Here is a 24805-nt window from a genome sequence, read left to right on the forward strand (position 1 = left end):
AGTGAGAGATGTTTTAATGTAATTATGGAATTTTTTCTTAAAATTATTTTGAAGGAGCCACACCCTCCTAGATTATCAGCAGAGGAAGCAATACAGAAGCAGACCAAAACAGATGCTTCAACCCTAAACCTATTTCAACACCTCCCTGAACTCAAGTCATTTTTTATAGAGGTAATATACAAGCTTGGTAATATCAAACAATTTTCTCTGTGAATTCTGTATACCTTAAAGTTTATTTCATTCTTTAATGGAGCAGAATATTATAATATTTAATATTAAATAGTACTACTGTAATAATCTATTCTTGGATTTTTAAAACATTTTTATTGAAAGCTTTTGTTTGTGCTGAATGCTTGTCTCAACTATTTCTTTTGACTTTCTTTCTTCTACTTCACATTTTCCTGACAAGGAAGGACAAATAATTGTGTTTAAAATACTTTATTGTGGGCCAGACACAGTGGTGCACACCTGTAATTCCAACAACTTGGGAGACTGAGACAGGAGGGTCACAAGTTCAAGGTCATCCTCAGCAATTTAGCAAGACCCTGTCTCAAAATACAAAATAAAAAGGACTGGGGATATAGCTTAGTGGTAAGGTGCCCCTAGGTTCAATCCCCAGTACCAGAAACAAACAGAAACAAACTTTTGTGACAATCAAGATGACATGTAGAGAGCTTATATATTAATAGCTATTAATATAGTGTCTGCTTATCAATAAAATGTGGCCCAATATAAATTGTTATTGATAGTATAAGAAAGAATAGGCAACAGGCTGGGATCATGGCTCAGTGGTAGAGCACTTGCCTATCATGAGTAAGGCACAGGGTTTGATTCTCAGCACTGTATATAAATAAATAAAAATCCATTGACAACTAAAAAAATAATAATAAAAAAAGAAAAAGAAGGAATAGGCAAGCAAAACAGCAATAGTTAATGCTATAATTGAAAGAGTACCTTCAAGGGCTGGGGTTGTGACCCAGTGGTAGAGCCCTTGCCTAGGACATGTGAGGCACTGGGTTTGATTCTCAGAACCATATATGAATGAATAAATAAAATAACAGTTTATCAGCAACTAAAAAAAAATTTTTTAAAAAAGTACCTTAAAATTTAAATTTAAAAATTCAAATGTTTATACATTTGAAATATTTAAGATAGTCTAGAAAGTAATAATGAAATACATTCATACTTATGAATTTGTTTATGACAGATAATATTAGCTCTTGGCAAAAAGAAAAATGAAGGGTTGGAGTTGTAGCTCAGTGGTAGAGTGCTTGCCTTGCATGTGTGAGACCCTGGGTTCGATCCCCAGTACAACATAAAAATAAGCAAATAAAAATACAGATATTGTGTCCATCTACAACTAAAAAAGAAAAGAAAAATGAAGATTAAAATTTACCAAGTTAGGGCTAGGGTTGTGGTTCCAGTGGTAGAGCACTTTTTAGCATGCATGAGGCACTGGGTTCCATCCTTAGCACCACATAAATAAATAAAATAAAGGTATTGTGCCCATGTACAACTTTAAAAAAAAAGTTACTAAGTTAATAAAAATAATTTGGAGATATATATAGAACAAGCAATCTCAGACTACAGCAGAGGTTGGCAAACTTTTTTTTTAAGGATCAGATAGTATATTGGGCTTTCTAAGCCATGAGGTAAAATAAAGGGTACATATATAAAGGGTACATATTGTGTAGGTACATATATAACCCACTCAAAATGTAACCATCTAAAAACATAAAAAGCTTTCTTAGCTCACTCACCACCCACATAACAGGTGGTGGACTAGATTTGTCCTACAGGCTGTAGTTTGTAAAATTCTGCATATATAGCATCACTGTAGAATGTTTCTTAGGTTCATTACCATGAGAAAATGTAGAGAGGTTTTTGATAATTTAATGTAAAATGAGATTTATAATAGTTTATAGCTTGATGAGTTTTACCCAAATGAACTATGTTGTAGTAAGCACCATTATATTTTAATATAGATTTGCTTTCACATCTTTGTGAGAGTACTTGGAAAATAATCTTTCACTCTTTACCTAGATTCACGTAGACAGTTATTTCAACTTTTCAGTGCTGGTAGTTTTCCAAAAGTATCTTAAGTTAGTTCCCTAGAACTCAGAACAATATAGAAATGGTGGTGAGAAGTGATGACTAGTTCCTAGGATGTGTTGGTTGTCCTCCAGATTGGGATTTGCAAGAACTCACAGGAGTCAACATGTATCAGTTGTGCTAAGATTTATTTCAGTGAAAGGATACAAAGCAACATAAGCAAAGACAAAATACAAATGGGGGGAATCTAGGGGGAAATCCCGCACAAGCATCCAAGAGTCATCTCCCAGTGGAGTCACACAGGATATGCTTAATTATTCCAGTAATGAAATGTGAAAACATCTTCTTACGTATTAGGGCAGCTCACTGGAGACTTGGTGTCCAAGACTATTATTGGAGGCTAATTACATACCTAGCTCATACTAAAATTCCAAGTTCCAGAAGAAAAGCAGGTGTTTAGCATAAACCCTACTAAGCACAGTGTAGGTATAAAGAACCACCCTTATCACTGAAGGAAAAGTTTTATGACAGTGTAAGGAACTGTTTGCCTGTCAAGTCCCAGAAGGCAGCCAAGGGTCAGCTTTGCAAATACGCCTTTCTAAGGATAGCATTCTCAGGCCTGTTGTGTTCTTTTTACTGCCGGTAAAGCAATCTGTAAAACTCTATTTGAACCATAATCTGATGGATATACATTATTATATTTGTTATATAATGCTGGTAGGCTGGGCGTGGTGGTGCACACTTGTAATCCCAGTGACTTAGGAGACTGAGACCAGAGAGTTGCGAGTTCAAAGCCAGCTTCAGCAATGGCGAGGCAACTCAGTGAGGCCCTGTCTCTAAATAAAATACAAAATAGGGTTGAGGATGTGGCTCAGTGGCCGAGTGCCCCTGAGTTCAATCCCCAGTACCAAAAAATAAATAATAATAATGCTGATAGGACTATTTTCATTATATCTAATCATCATCAAAGAGGAAAAAGCACATAAGGAGACATGTTTGTGACAGGTTTTTATATGATTTTTATAGGTCTTTTTTTGAGAGAGAGAGAGAGAGAGAGAGAATTTTTTAATATTTATTTTTTAGTTTTCAGCGGACACAACATCTTTGTTTGTATGTGGTGCTGAGGATCGAACCTGGGCCGCACGCATGCCAGGCGAGCGCGCTACTGCTTGAGCCACATCCCCAGCCCTATGATTTTTTTTAAAGAGAGAGAATTTTTAATATTTATTTTTTAGTTTTCGGCGGACACAACATCTTTGTTTGTATGTGGTGCTGAGGATCGAACCTGGGCCGCACACATGCCAGGCGAGTGCACTACCGCTTGAGCCACATCCCCAGCCCTATGATTTTTTTTAAAGAGAGAGAATTTTTAATATTTATTTTTTAGTTTTCGGCGGACACAACATCTTTGTTTGTATGTGGTGCTGAGGATCGAACCTGGGCCGCACACATGCCAGGCGAGTACACTACCGCTTGAGCCACATCCCCAGCCCAATAATACATTCTTATATATAAATGGACAGTGACATATGTATCCTTTTCTGTGTGCACCATATCACATGGTAGCTTTTCCCCAAGAACAGTTATCTGGAGCAGAGTTAAGAACACAAAAGATATCCTTGGGTACTAATAACTTATTAGCCTTTTTTCATCATCAAAAGAGATGTTTCTCTTTACATTCCTGTGAAAAGAGAGATAACCTCTGTAGGTCAGCACTTCTTACTTGGTACATAGTAGGTACCAAATAATGTTGTTACCCTAATGTTAGGTATCATTTATGAACTATTATCCTATTGGGGAACAAAGTTAAAATTCTTGTTGTCTTTCCTATTGTAATAAAATAACAATGGATGTTTTCTGAGAATGGTATTTTTAAATAGTAACATTGAGGCTTTCAGGAAAAGTACCTCAGTTAACAAAAGAGGTCTGTTTTGGGGAAGTTAAGCCTAAAAGACTTTTTCTATGAATTATAATCAGTTTTCCCATTTGACTTATTGACAAATGTATTTTTACATGATCTATATTTTCTACTTTATATTCATAGCAAGGGAAAAGAAAAGATCATAAATCACTGGTTGTTTTAAATGATTGCTGCTCCTTGAAATCTACATCTCTGTTTAACAGTAGAATAGTGGAATAGAAGAAGGTGATGGTTTCAGAAGTTTCAAGTATGCCATCCAGGGCTGGGGATGGGGCTCAGTAGTAGCGTACTTGCTTGCCATGTGTGAGGCACTGGGTTCAATTCTCGGCACCACATGTAAATAAATAAAATAAATAAAGGTCAACAACTAAAAAAATTTGAAAGAAAAAAGTATACCATCCAAACTTGGTATAAATTCCTTTCCTACATTTTAAATTAAATGATTATATGATTGATAGAGTAAAGTGCCATATCATAGGGTTCATTCTTCTTTAGAGAAACAAATTTTTTTGTCATCTGTGCCTAATAAATATGAACAGAGCCAACCACTGAACCTCTTTTATTTTACAGGGAATTAGTGATGGTATTCCACTATTAAAAGCCATTGTCCCCAAAAATCAGTCTCGTTCTTTCATGTCTCAAGGCAGTCCTGAGTTACTGGTAAGTTGACTTATACCTTGGTCACACTACAGTTCCTATATCCATTCTAACTTACGGAAAAAAAAAAAAAAAGGAAATAACATTTTTTAAAAGCCATTTTTGGCCTGGGGTTGTGGCTCAGGGGTAGGAACGCTTGTTCAACATGTGTGAGGCAATGGGTTTGATCCTCAACACCAAATTTAAAAATATAAACAACTAAAATAAAGTTATGTATATAAAAAAGCCATTTTTAAGAATAATAGAGGGCTGGAAATGGGAGCTGGCTTGTAATCTCAGTTATACCAAACACTGAGGCAGGAGGATTGCCAAGTTGAAGGCTACCATGAACAAGACTCTGTCTCAAAAGTTAAAAAGGGCTGAGAGGTAACACCTCAGTAATAGAGCATTTGCCTAGCATGCTCAAGGCTTTGAGTTGAATCCCTAGTACCATAACAATAATGATAACAATAGAAAACATTTTTATAAAACTAATTTGATGGAATTCTGTCTTTAGTTTATGTGGCTTTTAAGTAGTTACTGTAATTTTAATCTGGAAAAATAAGTATGTGAAAATTTCTAGAAAAATAAATATGTGAGGCTGGGGCTATAGCTCAGTGGCAGAGCACTTGCCTAGCACATGTGAGGCACTGGTTTCAATCCTTAGCACCACATAAAAAGAAAAATAATAAAATAAAGGCATTCTGTCCATCTACAAATACAAAAAAAAATTTAAAAAGGGCTGGAGATATAGCTCAGTTGGTAAAGTGCTTCCCTCATTTGCACAAGGCCCTGGGTTCAATCTCCAGCATCAAAAAAATAAAAGAATAAATATGTGAAAAGAACCAGGAAATTTTATGCAGGGAAAACAAGAGGATAGCATCTTATATTAAAATTTATTATAAAGCTATAATAATAATAATGAGAAATAATGCAGAATATGTTAACATATATATTCAGGGCACTTTGGTCAATGTTTTACATTAATTTTTCATTTAATTCACCTAATCCTATGTGATAGGCACTACTGTTACTTCCCTTCTACAGATAAGAAATTAAAACTCAGAGAAGTAACTTGCCCAGAGTCACAGATCTAGCAAGTAAGAGATCTGGGACTTTGGCACATGGACAAAACCTTGGTCTGTTTTATTCTAATTTTGTCACTTAGAATTAGACCTATTTTTATAATTATGCATATTGTTTGCTTAGAAAAAAATTCTAGAAAGATGAATTGTTGTGATTTTCAATTTTAATACCTTTTTTTTTTTAAAGTTAGGTGAATTGAGAGGTAGGGGTAGTTTGTTACTTTTCTAATCAAGGGGGTAAAAAGCTTTGCATTTTCAAAAGGAAGTATTCACTGTATCAATTCAGGGAGTCCTAACAGTTCATTATAAGTTCTAGTTCTCAGTCCCTAGTACCACAAAATAAGTAGTGCTGAAGTAGATAAATTCTTCTGATTTATGTTCTAAATGATGTGTGTATCATTTTTATGATGAGACTTAATCTTGAATTTTCTCTGACTGCCAGTAGTTGCTAATAAACTTTGAGAAATTAGGAGGAAGAAAATAAGGGCCTGGGGATATAGCTCATTTGATAGAGTGCTTGCCTTGCATGTACAACTCCCTATGTTCAATCCCCAGCACCACACGTTAAAAAAAAGAAAGAAAGAAAGAAAAAATATATATATATATATTTTGACAACTTTTCTTACAGTAAGATAGAGCTTTGTCCACTTTAACTATTTGAAGACTTAATGAGTTTCATATGTTAAATACACAGTACCACAGTATTCCCCAAATGATAAGTGGCCATCTGATTGTTCTTCGCTGCTTTCTTTAATCTTTCATTTGAATCTTCATTTATTTTTTTAGATAACAGTAAGCATGAATTATGTTATTGGAACTCATGGATGGCTGCCTTACGATAGAAGCATTTCTAATTACTTTACATTCATCAAGGATCAAACTGTGACAAATCCAAAGTAAGTAAATGAACATTTAAGGCAGAACAGCTACAGTCAGTACCTTATTGCTGGGAAAAAATTGATTCTGCTCTTTTTTTTTTTTAATCTTTAAAAAATATTGGTTTGTTATAATTATACATTTCAATAGAGTTTGTTATACTTTACTTCTGTTCATTTTGAAAGTACTGTCTTGAGACCCAGATTTTGTCTTCTTTTTTTAAGTTAATATTTATTTTTTAGTTGTAGTTATACACAATATCTTTATTTGTTTTTATGTGGTGCTGAGGATTGAACCCAGGGCCCCTCCCACGTGCTAGGTGAGCACTTTGCCACTGAACTATAGCCCCAGCCTCTTTTGTCTTCTTTTTTACACCACTCCTATTCCCTTCCTTTTTCTTTTCTTTTATTTTTTAGTTATAGGTGGACACAATGTCTTTATTTTACTTTATGTGGTGCTGAGGATTGAACTCAGGGCCTCACACATGCTAGGCGAGCGCTCTACCTATGAGCCCCAGCCCCAGCCCAAATTCCCTTCCTTTTTTTGAAGTTATATTCTGACTTGAAAGGATCCTGACTTGGTTTATAAACCAAGACAAGATTGAATTTTTATAACTGCAGCTATGAAAGCAAAAATTACATTACAAATAGTGTACTTAATTTTAATTATATTCTACTTTATAACTTCTGAATAAATTCTGTGTGTTTAAGTAGTAAGAATTAACTTAGTTATTTTTTTAAATTTCCAAAAGTTATATTCTAATTCAATGTGATGTTTCTCTTACTCTGGGTTGTCTCAGCTATATATTAATTGTATTTTTTTCTAACTAAATCATATTCAGTTTTTTTGGGATCAATTGCATCATATATGAAAACTATTTAAAATGACGTACTTGTTATTATTGTATCTCTCTTGTCTTCCTCAACTGGAATAAAATTCCATGAGAGTAGGGGATAATATCTTTTTTCCTTCTTACTCCACATAGAACATAGTAATGTTGTCTTTTGTACAAAGATTATTATTAGCAAATTAATGTGGAATAATAGTTGTAGAACTGAACTAGAATTAGCTCCTCATTTTTTATGTACACACTGCAATCAATTGTGTCTTTCTGCAAACTCTAAAAAATTTGCTACACTCACAGATATTTTACTTAGGAGCAGATAAAACCCATAAGCTTGCTTTGCTTGCAATGGAAGAGCAGGTCATCATGAGCATTGTTAGCTATGCATTTACCTTAAATATATCACCTTGTGAAGGAGATCCCTGGTTTTAATTTATTACTGATTTTCTTTGTCCTGGCATATCCTATCTTGTCTTTATACTTTGAGGCTGCCATTAATAGAATTGTCAATTTTATTAAGTTGGCCTTAAAAGCCCAGATTTAAACTTTTTTCACACCTTCACCAGTCTCAATTTTTTTATGCTTAACCTTTGAGACTATTTGTTATGTATATCTTAATATTATGAAGACTATGAAGAAAGTAAGAATAATGTGTTTTCTAAACAGTTATCACTTTTTAATAGACATTTCAAATAGAACTTCAGGGATTTATTTTTTATTTCTCTTTTAGAGAAATTTTTAAATAGTTGATACCAAAAAAGTAATCTTTCAAGAAAAAGTGTAATGTTTAATTGTATTTACAGAACTCAGCGTAGTATGAATGGTCCTTTTGCTCCCGGGCTAGAGATCACTTCTAAGCTATTTGTAGTATCACATGATGCAAAGTTGCTCTTCAGTGCTGGACACTGGGATAACAGCATTCAAGTGATGTCACTTGCAAAAGGCAAAGTTATCTCCCACAACATCAGACATATGGGTAAGCATTAACTTTAAAAAAAAATTTTTTTTAAACTTTTTGAACTATTTGAAAGTAGTACATGTTCCCTATAAAAAGCATTAAATTTTTACCTTTTTGGGGGCAGAGGGTACTGGCAATTGAACTAAGGGGCACTCAACTAAGGGGCCACATCCCTTGCCCTATTTTTGTGTTTTATTTAGAGACAGGGTCTTTCTGAGTTGCTTAGTGCCTTGCTTTTGCTGAGGCTGGCTTTGAACCCAAGATCCTCCTGCCTCAGTCTCCTGAGCTGCTGGGATTACAGGTGTGCATCACCATGCCTGCCAAATTTTACCTTTTTGGTGGTGTGTGAAGGATTGAACCCAAGGCCTTATGATGGTAGGCATGCATTCTGCCACTGAACTGTATCCCTATCCCCTAATTTTTACCTTTGAGGCTGAGTGAACTTTTTGATAGTGAAATATTCTAAATATTATATGCTTTTTATATTAAATTCTGATGTATTAGAGGAATACTAAAGCATCATACAAATTAAATACACCTTCATCAGGTATAAAAGATGTTAGAATAAGTTTAATTGGCTGATAGAAATAAGGATTTTAAGACAAATTTATAACAAAATATGTCATCATTAAATAAAATATCAACTTCCCTATTACTGTATTAACAATAAAGCATGAAATAGATAAAATTGTTGAATATAGTTTAACCTGATGTGTCTTTGATATAACAATGAAAACACTGAGCAGATTTATTTATTTATTTATTTTTAATAAAGCTATTAGGGAGCGAAAATGGAATCTGCTGCTAATTTTGTACTAGTGATTCCTCCCATATCACATAGATAGCTCAACTGTTTATGGTTCAGGAATTTTTTAAATATATTTGTGAATTTACAGCATGATAATATGTCCTGTTTTTTATGTTTTGTTTTTAAGGACACATATTCTGTAGGATTTTAATGCCCATTTGAAGGAGAAAATGATTGAGATGAGAGGGGAGAAAAGTATAACAAAAATTAACTGGGGTTCATTTCAAGCTATCTGATTCTAATAGACTTTGCACATACCTAAAATCTATACCTCACACTAACAAAAAGAAATAAAAAAGGATAATGTCAAAGAAAGCTCTCCGTGATTTTTGATATGGCTTCTTTCATGCGTAACATGTTGCCAGTAGTTTTAATGCCATTTCTACATTGCTCCCTGTTATAGAATAACAGCTTTAGCAATAGTTTGAGCATTAACTAAAATTGCTCTTAAAGTTCTCTTTCAGCAAAACCAATATTTAATTTTGTTATATACCTTTTATTACAGATATTGTGACTTGCTTAGCTACAGATTACTGTGGAATACATTTGATTTCTGGTTCCAGAGATACCACTTGTATGATATGGCAAATAATACAACAGGTAGTCACACATTTAAATATTCTTCGATTAGATTAGAGATTCACTTTGAGAAAACTAACAAGATGATCTAATAGGATAATGAACTTTTCTCTTGCAGTAGATGACTTTTTGAACTCCTTTGCATTCTTTTACCTGGATTTTTGTCCTGTACCGATCATTGTGGTTTTTTTTTCTAGGTTTAAATTTTTTTATTTATTGCCTAATCCCCTATACTTTCCAAAAGTTTCTCCTTGTTAACCTTTCCTAGGAAAATAGTGATTATTATTATTGTCTAGATAGCATAATACTTTTACTGCCCTTTCTATTGGAATCTCTGGAAATTATAGATTTATAATTTTCATGAACCTTTTATATTCTCAATAGTATTCAGGAAGTTTCTCTCTCTCTCTCTCTCTCTCTCTCTCTCTCTCTCTCTCTCTCTCAAGTTTTCTTGGTTTTCTACCTTTCTCTAATAGGTTTAAACCATTCTTGAATTCCTGTAGGTTTACTATGTAATTTGTGGTATATTGCTATTACATTTTACTGTCATATTTTTTTTGCTAGTACTTTAATTCTTTATCTACTTTTAAGTGAAATGTTATCAGTTTTTATTCTGTCTTTGTTATGTTTATCAGTTTTTGTTCTGTCTTTATTGGGATATAAAACCTTTTTTAAATGAATTTGGGGAGTATCTGTTTTTTGGTAACTACTTGATTTGTAACAATTAAAATACCCTATACACATAGATAAACACTCAAAGGTTAAGAAGACAATGTGTCTGAGGTAATAGAGTATCCAGAGAAGTTAGTGCACATTATGCAGAATTAAATAGAGGGTGTGAATAGAATTGCCTAGAATAATCACAATAAAACTAGCTGGGTGCAGTGGCGCAAGCCTGTAATCCTAGCGGCTCAGGAGGCTGAGACAAGAGGATTGTGAGTTCAAAGCCAGCCTCAGCAATGGTGAGGTGCTAAGCAATTCAGTGAGACCTTGTCTCTAAAATACAAAATAGGGCTGGGGATGTGGCTCAGTGGCCGAATGTCCCTGAGTTCAATCCCTGGTACCCCCTGCTACCCGGCCAAAAAAAATAAGTAACTTGTCTCAACTATTTAAATGTTTCATAGTATAAAAAGTAATATACAAGTAAAGTATGGTGAAGACATGAAGAAGGAATATTTTTTTCTTCTGGAAGAAAACGGCTTAGAGACAGAGGATTCCTTGCAATAAAATTATATTAGTAAAACATAATAACAGTTCATTGAAATAGAAGGTTACAGAAGAATGAAGGTTACAGAAGAATCAAACTGAGAATAAAACCAATGCTATTACGTAAGTAAACAAACACAAAGCAGAAACAGGAAGAAACAGATTTGATGTGTTTTTCAAACCAAATCAATGTCATGAAAGAAAAATTTAAGGTAATCAAAGTGAGTACAAATGCAAAAATAAAATGATTATAACAGAGAAAGAATGGTATCTCTGGATATCTTTAATAAGTCAGCATAAAGATAATTGAAGTCCCTGATGTAGAGACCTTCAGTAAATGGGAAAGAGAAGAGATATAAAACAAAAAGTTTACTTGGAGTTAATGAAAAATAATTCTGTAGATTAAAAAGGCAAGCAATATACCTGGAAAAATTAATCCAAGATGGTCAACATTGAAACCATTCAGAGTAAGTTTTTGACTTTAACATTGAGAATAATTTAGAAATTCAAGGAGAAACATAATGAGTACTACAATGATTTGACTCAGTGGTTAACAATAACTTACATTATTATTTTATTATTAGAAAGTTTAAATGCATAATAAACTTTTTATTAAAAAAAGTAATAAGAAAACTATTTTCATCTTTGCTTTTCTGTTTTAATATTAGGGAGGTGCGCCTGTGGGCTTAGCATCTAAACCTTTTCACATTCTTTATGGACACACTGATGAGGTATTGAGTGTTGGCATCAGCACTGAACTAGACATGGCAGTGTCAGGATCAAGGGTAAGAGTTCACTTGAAAGAAATCCTAATTACTTTTTCTACGAATGTTAAATATATATATATATATGTGGGTGTGGGTGTGTATTATAAATAAAATAAAGGTATTGTGTCCATTTGGTTGTAGATGGACACAATATCTTTATTTTATTTTTATATGATGCTGAGGATCAAACCCAGTGCCTCACACATGCCAGGCAAGCACTCTACCACTGAGCCACAACCCCAGCCCTTCTATTGGGGATTTTATTTGTCTTACTAATTAATGGAAGAGAGTATTCTATGAGATAAAATACTACTTGAAATCCAAAATTGGAATTTTCCTAAGATATATGTGTGCTTGGTAGAATGATCATTTTCTAGTTCCCTTTCCATGTTTGTTTTCCAACCACTTTACTATCTTGTTTTTTAGAAACAATTTTATTTATTTATCTATTTTTTTAGTTGGCAATAGATTTTATTTTATTTATTTATATGCAGCGCTGAGAATCAAACCCAGTGCCTCATGCATGCTGGACAAGCGCTCTACCACTGATCCACAACCCCAGTCCACTTTCTTTTTTTGTGATTGTTGATTTCCCTTCTGTTTTTCCTTTTGTAATATTTCTTATTTGTAGGATGGCACTGTGATTATACATACCATTCAGAAAGGTCAGTACATGAGGACTTTACGACCACCATGTGAGAGTTCTCTATTCCTGACCATTCCCAACTTGGCTATATCTTGGGAAGGACATATTGTCATCTACTCTAGCAGTGAAGAACCAACCATCCTCAAGGTATGTAACACTTTCATGTAGTAGATGTAGACTACAGATAGTATGTCTTTTCCTCCCAACATTTATGAGGCAGTTGGAGGAAGGAATGAATTCCGTATTTTAAAGAGACTGTTTTTCCTTTCATCATTGAGTTTTTTATTCCTTACTATTAGACAGACCTCCACTATAATCTTGGCCTTACATTTGTATTTTATTTTAGGAATTTCTATTGGTTTTTATAATACATGATTTCTAAAAATAAATTCTGATTATGTGGGAGTTCATAATTTTACATGAAATGATAGTCAACTGAAATTATTTTCACACAAAGCAGGGTATAAATAAATAAACCCTGAATTTTATTTGTTTATTTCTCTTCAGTGACAAAGATTTTTAAATATTAAGGAAATCTTTTTGTTTTATGAATATTGAGTATTTTTGGACTGGAAAGAGATTTTAATTCTATTTTAGGGATCAGATTTCTTGTTTAATGTTTATTTACTTGGCAATTTGATTTGAAATCACTCTAAGATTGTCTATACACTTTCTCTTTAAATACAACCAAATTGTAATCATTTTGTTATAGTTTTAGCAGACAATATAAAAACTGAACTTTTATTCAAGACTGTTAAATTTTCCTCATCAATTCTTTGTAGGATAAGAATGCATTACACTTGTTTTCTATAAATGGCAAGTATCTAGGGTCTGAAGTCCTAAAGGAACAAATATCAGATATATGTATAATTGGAGAACACATCATCACAGGCAGCTTACAGGGATTCCTGTCTATAAGAGATCTTCACAGGTAAGTAATAAAAATTATTGAACTGTCACTTAATAAAAGGTAATGGGCCTGGGGTTTTGGCTCAGTGACAGACTATTGCCTCATGTCTGTGAGGCACTGGGTTCAGTTCTCAGCACTGCATATAAATAAATGAATAAAAATAATAAGGTCCATCAATAACTAAAAAATATTTTAAATAAATAAAAGGTAATGGTACTGCTATGAACATCGATGTGGCAGTATCCCTGTAGTGTGCTCTTTTAAGGTCTTCAGGAAATAGTCCGAGTAGGGCAATAGCTGGGTCAAATGGTGGTTCCATTCCCAGCTTTCCCAGGAATCTCCATACTGCTTTCCAAATTGGCCGCACCCGTTTGCAGTCCCACCAGCATCGATGTTCATAGCAGCACAATTCACAATTGCTAGACTGTGGAATCAACCCAGATGCCCTTCAATAGATGAATGGATAAAAAAAATGTGGCATTTATATACCATGGAGTATTACGCAGCACTAAAAAATGACAAAATCACGGAATTTGCAGGGAAATGGATGGCACTAGAGCAGATTATGCTTAGTGAAGCTAGCCAATCCCTAAAAAACAAATATCAAATGTCTTCTTTGATATAATGAGAGCAACTAAGAGCAGAACAGTGAGGCTGAGCAGGAAGAAAAGAATAGCATTAAACAGAGACATGAGACGGGAGGGAAAGGGAGAAAAAAAAAGGGGAAATCACATGGAAATGGAGGGAGACCCTCATTGTTATACAAAATTATATATAAGAGTTTACGAGGGGAATGGGATAACAAACATGGAGGGAAATGAATTTCAATAGATGGGGTAGAGAGAGAAGATGGGAGGGAAGGGGAGGGGGGATATTAGAGGATAGTAAAGGTAGCAGAATACAACAGTCACTAATATGGCAGTATGTAAAAATGTGATGTGTAGCCGATGTGATTCTGCAATCTGTATTTGGGGTAAAAATGGGAGTTCATAACCCAATTGATTCTAATCTATGAAATATGATTTGTCATGAGCTTTGTAATGTTGTGAACATCCAATAAAAAAAAAAAAAAAGGTAATGGTACTTCCAACATAAATGGAAACCAGGAATCTAAAATTCCTAATCTTTTGGTTTAACATTTATTAATAATAAATGTAAATTTTTATAAATTTCCTAGCTATGGAACAAATTGAGGACGATAAAGGATTCCTGGATTAGTAAGAATAAGGAAAACACAAAGATAGGGGATTTGGGGAGAGAGGGATAGAAGTGAATCTGATGTGGATGTAATAAGATAGAATACTCTGGACCAGGAAGTAATTTATAAGAAAGATTTTCCAGAGTAGCAGGGTAACTGAGGAATACTAAATTTTAGCACATATTCACTGCTCAAACATCCCTCTCCTTCACTGCATTAAATAACAGAAGAGGGGCTGGTGTTGTGGCTCAGTGGTGTAGTGCTTGCCTAGCATGTGTGAGGCACTGGGTTTAATTGTCAGCACCACTTATAAGTAAATGAATAAAGTAAAGGTATATCAACAGAAGAATCCCCATGCACAAATAGATTAACCTTAAAAACACTTTTAGTTTGCCTAACCATAATAAAAAATAAATAAAATCCATTCCAATTATATCTTTCCAAGAATTTTTATAGCCGCAGTTTTAGAGTGCTATTAACAGAATCTACAATTAGAAAAATCAACAGAATCTTTTAGCATTTTTTTCTAGAATATGGTCTATATATCCTAGAATTCATCATTTTGTATTAAGCAAACACAGGCATTAATCATAATGGACTATCAGACAAAGCAAATTGATCAATTTTATGGACCTCAAAAGCACATACACTCATGTGCACTTTTGGAGCTTTTTTTGGGCATTCTTATATAACTTCCACTTATTAGTATACAAGGTAAAAAACATTTAATGAAAGAGGCTTATGTGCCCAGTACTGTGATATTTATTCATAATAACTGACCTTAAGGGTTTAAGACCAGTTAGAGAAATATAAATATTTGTGAAATTATAAGAATAATTTAAAAACTAAATTATATTGTGGTAGTTATATGTGTAGGAGGAGTTTTAAAGACAGTAAAGATTGCTGTGGATCTCAGTAGTCAGAAGTCTCCATGAAGGATTAGTAGGAACTGAGTTGGAGATGGAGGGCCATCTTCTGGAGGTGAGGGTAGGTGAGATATAAGAAAATAAAGCACAAAGGCATAGGACGGCAGTGAGCACAGTATGTACACAGAATGCTATATTTCAGCAATAAGGTTAAGACGGGTAGAACAAATGCCCACTGATAATCTGAGGCTCAGAGAATAATGATGGGTACAAGAGCTTTATTTCCACCTGTTTTAGGAAGGACACTAAAGACAAGAATGTAGTTAATATCCACATAGAATCCTACCTGGTTTTTTGTTTAATTTGTTTTGTCTCTTACTTTTCCTCTGATCCCACCTGCAAACCGCTGGTAAGAGAACAGTTAGGATATTTCCATCAAATGAGTAATAAATCAGAAAAAGGATTTGTAATAATAGAATGGATTGGAAATTAAGGAAAAAAAATAAGGTTCTCTAGAGAATAAGGAAAATAATTTTTGTATATCAGGTTCATAGATGTTTTATTAATATTTGATTATAGATGATCGAAGAAAAACATGAATCTAAATACAATGACAAGGTGGAACTAGGTGATCATTAAGTTATCTTCTAGGTATAAGATTCTGTGAATCCTTTATATATGCATGTAATAATGTCTACGTTTTTTATTTCTCTTCTAGTTTGAATCTCAGCATCACTCCATTAGCCATGCGATTGCCTATCCACTGTGTTTGTGTAACCAAAGAATACAGCCATATTCTTGTAGGTTTAGAAGATGGCAAATTGATTGTAGTGGGTGTTGGCAAGCCAGCCGAGGTAAAACCTAGTGTCATGAATTTCATTTCCCGTACTATTGGGGATTCCTTTGGTTCTCCTTCATTCCAGCTGACTCAGAAGTCTCCATTATGGATAAACAAGTTCAAAAACAAATTTGATTTTTCAAAGGGCAGTAAATGAAAACAGAGGATAAAGTTGTTATTCAAGAGTGGTGTTTATATTGTAATATAATTGAAAAATACACATTTGGCAGTGTTTGTCTACCACTTTACTGGAATTAAGTCTTTTTTATTTCAAATCTAGATAGAGGACCACTACATGAATTTTTAGTTCATTAAAGCCTTTTCAAATCAAACAGTAAAACAGTTTAATTTAATTTTGACAAATACCCAACATGACTATATGTCCTTTGTAAAATCATCATTTTTTTGTTTAGAACTATGAATATCCCCATATTAATGTGTTTACTTTCAGTGAGTTTCCTATAATAACTATCAATTTCCTTGATGATGGTTTATCAATTACTAAATATTTAAATATCATAAATCCTTGTTTCTAGGAAAACTTAGTGACTTACTCAAAGTAATTTTGTGGTTTTCCAAGAAATTTATTACAGAGTTAATCATTATAAATTGGGAGGAGGGTGTCATTATTGGTCTTTTCTGAGAAATCTAATTATATAGCATCTATAGGGATTATTTTAAGAAATTAATATTACATTATCAGTGGTTATAATCTATTTTAGAGCAAAAGAATATTTTGCTTTATAAATGTTTTAAAATTTCTTTAGACCTTATGCTCTTTGTCCAGGATACTCTTAAAAGTGCTCTTAAAATGATGGCAACATTTAGTTTCAGATGTGATAATCCCCCAAACAATGTGAGCAGCTCTGTATCTCAGTACTTCACTTATATTTTAACCATTTTGAGCACATCTTCATTAAACAGTGAGTTTTTTGATTAATGAATTTCCCAAATCAGACCCACCTCTCCTTTGCTAATGTTATGATTATATAAAAACTCTGCTGAAACACTCTTCGAGTGTTTCACTTTGTGTGGATTACCCAAGTGCCTTTTAAATTTGCATGCTTTCCCCAACTTAGGTAAAAGTTTGTTAGTTTCTGATCTTACTAAATTTTTTTTTAGTGAAATGACTGTTATATACATACATTTTATTTTAAAAATTGATTGGAAAAAACACCTAAGCAGGTATATTTTGTAGGACTAAATTAATGTTTTCTACTATTACCAAAATAAGTTTGATATTAGTAAGATTTATATAGTCTACAATACATAGAATCTGAATGCTGTATAGATCATCAATAAAAGTATTTTCTGTTTTATATCTTTAGATGTAGTGACTGAATTATGGATCTATTATCATAAATTGAATATTTAGAATCTTTTATAATTAAAATATAATTTATTATATAAATATGACTGTAGAATATGAGCTAGATCAATAGTTATAAAGTCATTTCTGTTTCTAGATTTATTTTTATTTAAACATTAAAATCTTAATGTATTTTAAATTATATATCATTTTTATTATTCTGTCAGTGTGAAATTTATATTTATAAATCAGATGGTAAAGTAGTAATACAGTAATGAAAATACTGTTTCAGAAAATATATCTGAAGCAAAAATGCAAAACAAACATCCAAAGCCACTAGTAGCTTTTTAAAAAAGTATTTATTTTGTTTATTCATTTTCATGTGGTGCTGAGGATCGAACCCAGTAACTCACATGTGTGAGGCATGCGCTCTGTCGCTGAGCCTCACAATCCCAGCCCAACCACTAGTATCTTTGTATGAAGCTTATCTTTTATCACTCTAATAAATGTACCTGAGAAAACTTACTATTACAAAAAGGTGGTAGAGGAATCAGCAATCTAAAAAGTAGACTATAGGTTGTGCAAGGTGATGCACACCTGTAATCCCATCTACCTGGAAGGTTAAATCAAGAGAATCGCAAGCTCAATGCCTACCTGGGCAACTTTGTGAGACCTACTCTTAAAATAAAATGAAAAGAGCTGGGTATAATAGCTCAGCAGTGGAGCGCTTGTCTAGCATGTGTGATATCCTGGGTTCAGTTCCTAGTATTACCAAAAAAAATTAAAATATTGTACATAGAAAAGTGATTACAGCAAATCATATGGGATTTTTGCTTCGTAGATATGTAAGTGCTTTTCAAATACTTTTACACACTGATTTAATTAATATTTGGTGTATTTTAAGGAAGGTGGTAAGTGGTGCATGATTAATGGTGAACAAAATGTGATTCTTACCTTCAAAGACATTTTACTATTCTTGCTTTCTAAACTACCTTTAATCATACTATTGTTAAATGTTATTTTTTAAATTCTAATATCAAATATTTTTAAAGTATTTTCATCAAAACGTCGTTTTAGCTAAAGTGCAGTGGTGCCTACCTATAATCCTAGTGGCTCTGGAGGCTGAAGGAGGATCTTGAATTCAAAGCCAGCCTCAGCATAGCAAGGCACTAAGCAACTCAGTGAGACTCTGTCTCTAAATAAAATTAAAAATTGAGCTAGGGATGTAGCTCAGTGGTCGAGTGCTCCTGAGTTCAATCCCCTATACATGCCCCTCTGAAACAAACAAATATGGTTTACTTTATTTTTGTCCTTATGAGTAGCATTAATAGTACAAATACCAAAAAGAAAATCCTCAAACATGTATATCTCCATGGCTAGATTATAGTGTAAGAAGCTTTTTTTTAATGAAGTGATACATATTTTGGTTAAAAGAATGTGGTAATTTTGATATAATTGGAATATTTTCTTTTTAAATTTATATTTGGCATTAGACCATTCCACCTAAATGACAATTATAAGACTTTATTATTAATCATGCTGATTATGCTAACAAAAATCTTATTTATCCTTCATTCTAAAAAATCAGTGTCTTATATATTAATTTCATATATCCTTTTATTTTCTTAACATCTATTCTTCATTTTTCTGAATTACTTTAAACAGATGCGCTCAGGTCAGCTTTCTCGAAAATTGTGGGGATCTAGCAAGCGACTCAGCCAGATTTCAGCTGGAGAAACTGAATATAATACTCAAGATTCCAAGTGATTATTATTTCCATCTTCTGTGATAAATAACTGAAACTTGATTTATTGCTTTGTCACTTTAACCACATCTCTCAACTTTCTGAAAGGTTTTAAGGTCTGTTTGTCCCTGAAAATAATTTTAGGGAATGCCACGATTTGGTATGGAGTATATAAATATGTAGGTTGTATTCTTATCCTTTTCAAAATTTCTGGTTAATATTAATGAATCAAGTCTTATTAAGCAATTCTTGGTATATATTAAGATGAATTTGAGAAAATAAATTTGATTCAATTTACTGGCCTGTTCCTAAAGATCATAGGATCCATTTTAAAAAAGCTAACTTCTAAAATGAAATTAGGTTCAATTCACTTATTATTCTCAATAGCAAAATTTAAGGTATTTCTATAAAAAAGTAAAGATAATGGGACAGTTGAGAGATATGGCTTTCACATATTCTTTAGATAATCATTTTCCTATTCACTCACCACCACATAAAAAATATCAATTTTCATGAAACTCCCAATTGGAGGGAATAATTTTAAAACCACCTGTTGCACAGTTGGATTTTCAAAACTCAGCAAAAGTTCCAGGTTTGCATTGTAAGATTAAAATATGAATATTGTAACTGGTAAATTGGCCCTTTCTGCTTCTATTTAACACATTAGTAATGATAATTTATTGAATTGTATTATTATTCTTAAGTAATAAAAGTTGAGTAGGAAAGAAGAAACTAGAGATATTGTTTTACAGATGTATTTCATTAATAGTATGTTTAAGCAGAAATGCTGATTGTGATTTTTATAGTGGACCCTTTAAGTGGCATTTGCAGCACAGTTTATATCTGCAAAATTTAAAATGTTTTGGCTTTTTCTTGGCTAAGCAACTAGTGTGTTTTGCTCTGATAATTAGAAGAGTTAGCACTAATACCCAAATGTGTTACTTTTTTACCTGAATATCTGTGTGATTGATGAATGAATGGAAAAGATACATATGACCTAAAAGTAGCCATTCAGACAATGTAATTTTTTTTAGAAACACATTTGTTTCATTTATATATGACTTTTAGGATTACAGTTAATTTTGTTGTAGTTAGTTAAATGTTACACTCTTCTTTATCATTCAAGATTTTGAACCAAAGGTCTGGTTGATTTAATTTGGCGTTCCAAAAGATTGTTAAATCTAATTCTTTTATAAAATCATCTTTTGGGTTAGGTCAGAGAGCTTTTATGTGTATCAGTTTTATTAATCTGATGTTCCTTGGGTTTGGAGGAATTCATGAATCTGTAACATTGTGCAGAAATTTTGTATGTTGAATGCATTTTCAGGAAAGAATGACAGCAAGGCTTTCTTAAAGGGGATTATAAACAAAAAAAGAAACAACATTTTTTTTACAGTAATTACCTTCTTAAAATAATATTTTTTATTCCACAAATCATAGATTTCCTTCCCTTTGATCGTCTTCTCTATTGAATCTTGGAGAAATTTTCTTTTGGTTTTCTCTTTCATGTTGACCATGGTATCTCATACTCTTTTCTTTACAATCCTATGAGTAAAACATTTTTAAGAAATAAAGGATTGTGGGGGCTGGAGTTGTGGCTCAGCAGTAGAGTGCTTACCTAGCATGTGTGAGGCTCTGGGTTCAATCCTCAGCACCACATAAAAATAAATAAGTAAAATAAAGGTATTGTGTCCAACTATTAAAAAAAATACTAAAAAAGAAATAAAGGATTGTTTAGGGAAACTTCTGAATAGTTTTATGGGTTATGAGTTAGGACTAATAAAAATTATAGGATAATTTTCTTTCTAACAAATTAAAATCCTTTATTTTATTCAGGAAAAAATAGCTGCAGTTTAGGTAAATAACACTGAAATCACCTGATGCAAAAATAGGACACATAAATGTGAAGTCCTCTTTTGAGAACTTCAGGAATTCGTGTTGGAAAAAAAGTCTTTATTGACAAGTCAGTATAGAGAGTTATGATTTATAAGTGAGATTTATTGCTTCTCTTTGTTTAACTGATTCCCAGTCTAGTACTTCACTCATGTTGCCAACAGGACCATCTCATTCTTAATTTAATCTTAATTTCTTTAGGAGATTTCAGATGATTGATTTTTTTGTTGTTGTTGAAAAATTCCATATTTTAAGGGAATATTTTCTAAGTCAAAGCTTTGTACATTTTTCTTTTGTTTATTTAATCAGATTTTGATATAAGATACCTTTTCTTTTTTGAGATCACTTTATAATATTGGATTTGAAATTATTTTAGATACCAAAGTTATAAAAAACTTAGATAATTAGAGAAAAATTATTAAATTGTGCTGCATTTGAGATGGAGGAGCTGGACAAGCAATATTCATTTTATAATGCAAATAAGAAACTTTCTTCACACTATAATATCTTATCCAAACTAATACTATATGGTTAGAATAGTAGAATTATTCTTCACATTGCTGTTTTCAAAAAGTAAAAACCAAAATTGTGGATTTTTTTTTCCTTTTGTACTGGGTACTGAACCCAAGGGCTCTTACCCACTGAGCCCCCAGCCCTTTTTATTTTTTATTTTGAAACAGGGTCTTGCTAAGTTGATGAGGCTGGCTTTGAACTTGCAATCCCCCTGCTTCAGCCTCTCTAATCAGTGGGAAAATTGTGGAATTTTGAGAATATTAGCAAAAGTATAGAAAAGTGAAAATTAAGTTTTATTTATTAAAATAAGCAAATTTAGTAGAACTTAGCTGAGTAATATGTTCCTCACTTAAACAGTATGCCTCAGCGAATTAAATATCACTAGATAAAATCACTGGTAAGATACACTTTTGAGAATAGTGTATTTAGATGTTATCTGTAGAAATTATTTTTGTATTGTATAATGGCAGAAATTACCTCTATATTTAGAATGGAATAATAGGTGGGCATTTTTGTTGATTAATATCTCAACTTGGCTGTTACCAAGTCTGTTATCTTTGTAAAACTTTTCATCTGCTTTTGTTTCTTTACACTGGTGATGATGAAAATAAGAATCTCAACATCCTGGTGATGGGGAGCGATTTATACTGATGTTTTCCTTTTGGAAAGTGAGGTCAAGTATTACTAAGTGCACTTAGAAAATAAGCTTTATAAGAATTTTTATAACTCTTCTCAATCAATATTCTGTCATTACTTCAATAAAATTAGAAGAGAAAAGGAAAAATAGATCAGGACATGAGAATCAGGAAAACATGTAAAAATGACGTTTGATCAGTTGGTTTAATCATTTTAGCCTGTGAGGCTCAGGCCAGCTCTGAATAAATTTCTACTCACTTCCTTTATGTTACAGTGTTTCCTTTTGTAGAAAAAAAAATGCCAAGTATTCATTTTGTCATCATCAGGAAGTATCAATGAGGTTTCCTTTCTTTCCTTAATTTAGGACACATCAAAATTATCCTTCAAAAAACTGATATTGAACATGTATTAAGCTTCTGAAAGAAATGTGTCCTCATAATTAGAATTTAGATTTGAAGGTTGACTCTTAACCTAAGACTTTATATTTTACTTGACTAGAAGTAGGCAAACAGCATTTACTTAAATACTAGATTTTTATTTAATGATAGAGATATGGCCTTTGCATTTAAGTATATTTTATATTCTTATTTCTAAAGAAATCACTAAAGATATCTTGAGTTGAATTTAAGGTTAGCTCCTTTTATATATTTATATTATAGAATAAGCAGGATTGTCTTAACTGTCTTTCCAATGAAAAGATGCAAGTGCTTGGACGATTTTAAATGTAAATATAAGATTGAATATATAATATGTGTGTTCATGCACATGCATGTGTAAGGGTGTTGGTTTTTTCATATATCAGAGTTGTGGCAGTGCTTTTCCTGATGAAATTAAGACAACAATATATTGTTATCAGTCTCCACTTTAATATTCAAAATATGGACAACAGCCTTACCTCTTTAATTTAAATGTAGTATATTCTAGGCCGGTAGTTCTTAATTGAGATTACAGATCAGACTTATCCATGGAATATTTTTTTTAAATATATGAAGTCCAGGCACTGCTTTGGACTTTCTGAATCTTTTTACTTGATATTCTTGGCATAAAAAATAATGTCTCAGGAGTATTATATGTTTTCAAGTGTCATCCATTGTAGAAATTATGTCCATTTACTTTTATAAACTAGATACAATATTCACAGATTTATTTAAAAGCAGGCTTAATTATTACCCTGAGAGACATTTTGTCTAAAATTTGCTTTGAATGGCTTTATTGTCTTTGTTTTTCATATACAGAAACAACCAAATTTCTTTTTTAGTTGCATTATTCTTATATTATGAACTCTCTGCAGACCTTTCATATTTGAAATTTTTTTTAAGGAAGGAATTTTTTAATACCTTTATTCTATTTATTCATTTGTATGTGGTGCTGAAGATCAAACCCAGGGCCTCACATGTGCTAGGCAAGCACTCTACCGCTGAGCTATCGCCCCAACCCCAAATATTTGAAAATTTTAACTAATATTTGCCTTCAAAAATGTGTGACTGGGGCTGGGGATGTGGCTCAAGTGGTAGCACGCTCGCCTGGCATGTGTGCGGCCCAGGTTCGATCCTCAGCACCACATACAAACAAAGATGTTGTGTCCGTCAAGAACTAAAATAAATAAATAAATTAATTAATTAAAAAAGAAAAAATGTGTGACTATGCTGGGGTTGTGGCTCAGTGGCAAAGCACTTGCCTCGCACATGTGAGGTACTGGGTTCAATCCTCAGCACCACATAAAAATAAATAAACAAAACAAAGATATTGTGTCCATGTATAATTTTAAAAAATTAAAAAAGAAAGTGTTTGCTCATAGCTAATATGAATTCCTAATAAAATCAGTATTTTACACACTTGAATTAGATAACTTTTAATAAGAGAATTAATAAAATGCCTGAGTAGCTACAAATGCTAAAATTAAAACATAGAATTAGATATTTTGTAGCTTTTAAGTTTATAATCAATAGAATCTTCCTAATTAAAAAGTAATGTATAAATTCTCTAAGTACTTCTGATGACTTCTTACATACAGCTTCTATATGGACATGATCTTTAATTTTTCATTAGTGTTAGGGGCAACAGAACATTAACATTTAAAATATTTGGTCCTAAATCAAAAACAATTAAATTTTCTTTGTTAGAAAATATAAGACCATCCTAAAATAAAAGGGTGATATGATGTGATTTTATTTAGTATAAGAATTTTATGTAAAAGTGATCGTTTTATTAAAATATTTTTCTGGTATATGGTAGTAATTCCTCACATCTTCTCAGATTATTATCTCACTAACTTTTGTCACATGTGTGTGGTTTCTAAACGTATTGCAGGATCCAGACCTATAAAGCTAATGTTTTAGTGACAAGTGAACACACATAAATTCAGTGTCATTTCTCTTTCTTTTAATGCTTGTCATCTTACAAACTGACAATTCAGATGGAAAAGAACAAGTAGAAAGTCGTTAATTCAACATTTTCCATGGTACAGTTTTCATGTTTCCTTAGAAACATTTTGTAAATCTAACCATAATAATAATAACA

General features: G+C 32.5%; 1 protein-coding gene across 6 annotated transcripts in view; it reads left to right on the top strand.

Annotated features, from left to right (window-relative positions):
• NBEAL1 (neurobeachin like 1) overlaps positions 1-22550 on the top strand; it is a 199488-nt gene extending 176938 nt beyond the window's left edge. For 4 of the 6 annotated variants that reach the window (XM_081261110.1, XM_081261111.1, XM_081261112.1 and 1 more), the window contains 10 exons: positions 55-171; positions 4544-4633; positions 6481-6590; positions 8218-8390; positions 9686-9780; positions 11634-11750; positions 12364-12525; positions 13161-13309; positions 16071-16206; positions 19165-22550. In XM_081261110.1, coding sequence (XP_081117236.1) covers positions 55-171; positions 4544-4633; positions 6481-6590; positions 8218-8390; positions 9686-9780; positions 11634-11750; positions 12364-12525; positions 13161-13309; positions 16071-16206; positions 19165-19266 — 1251 coding nt within the window. In that variant the 3' untranslated portion in view covers positions 19267-22550. Of the gene's footprint in view, positions 1-54; positions 172-4543; positions 4634-6480; positions 6591-8217; positions 8391-9685; positions 9781-11633; positions 11751-12363; positions 12526-13160; positions 13310-16070; positions 17362-19164 lie in introns of those variants that run through there. The other 2 variants (XM_081261108.1, XM_081261109.1) reach the window with 1 other exon arrangement.
• The last annotated feature ends 2255 nt before the right edge of the window (positions 22551-24805 follow it).

Source organism: Spermophilus citellus, assembly GCF_964194105.1.
Source record: "Spermophilus citellus genome assembly, chromosome: 11".
Classification (NCBI taxonomy): Eukaryota; Metazoa; Chordata; class Mammalia; order Rodentia; family Sciuridae; genus Spermophilus; species Spermophilus citellus.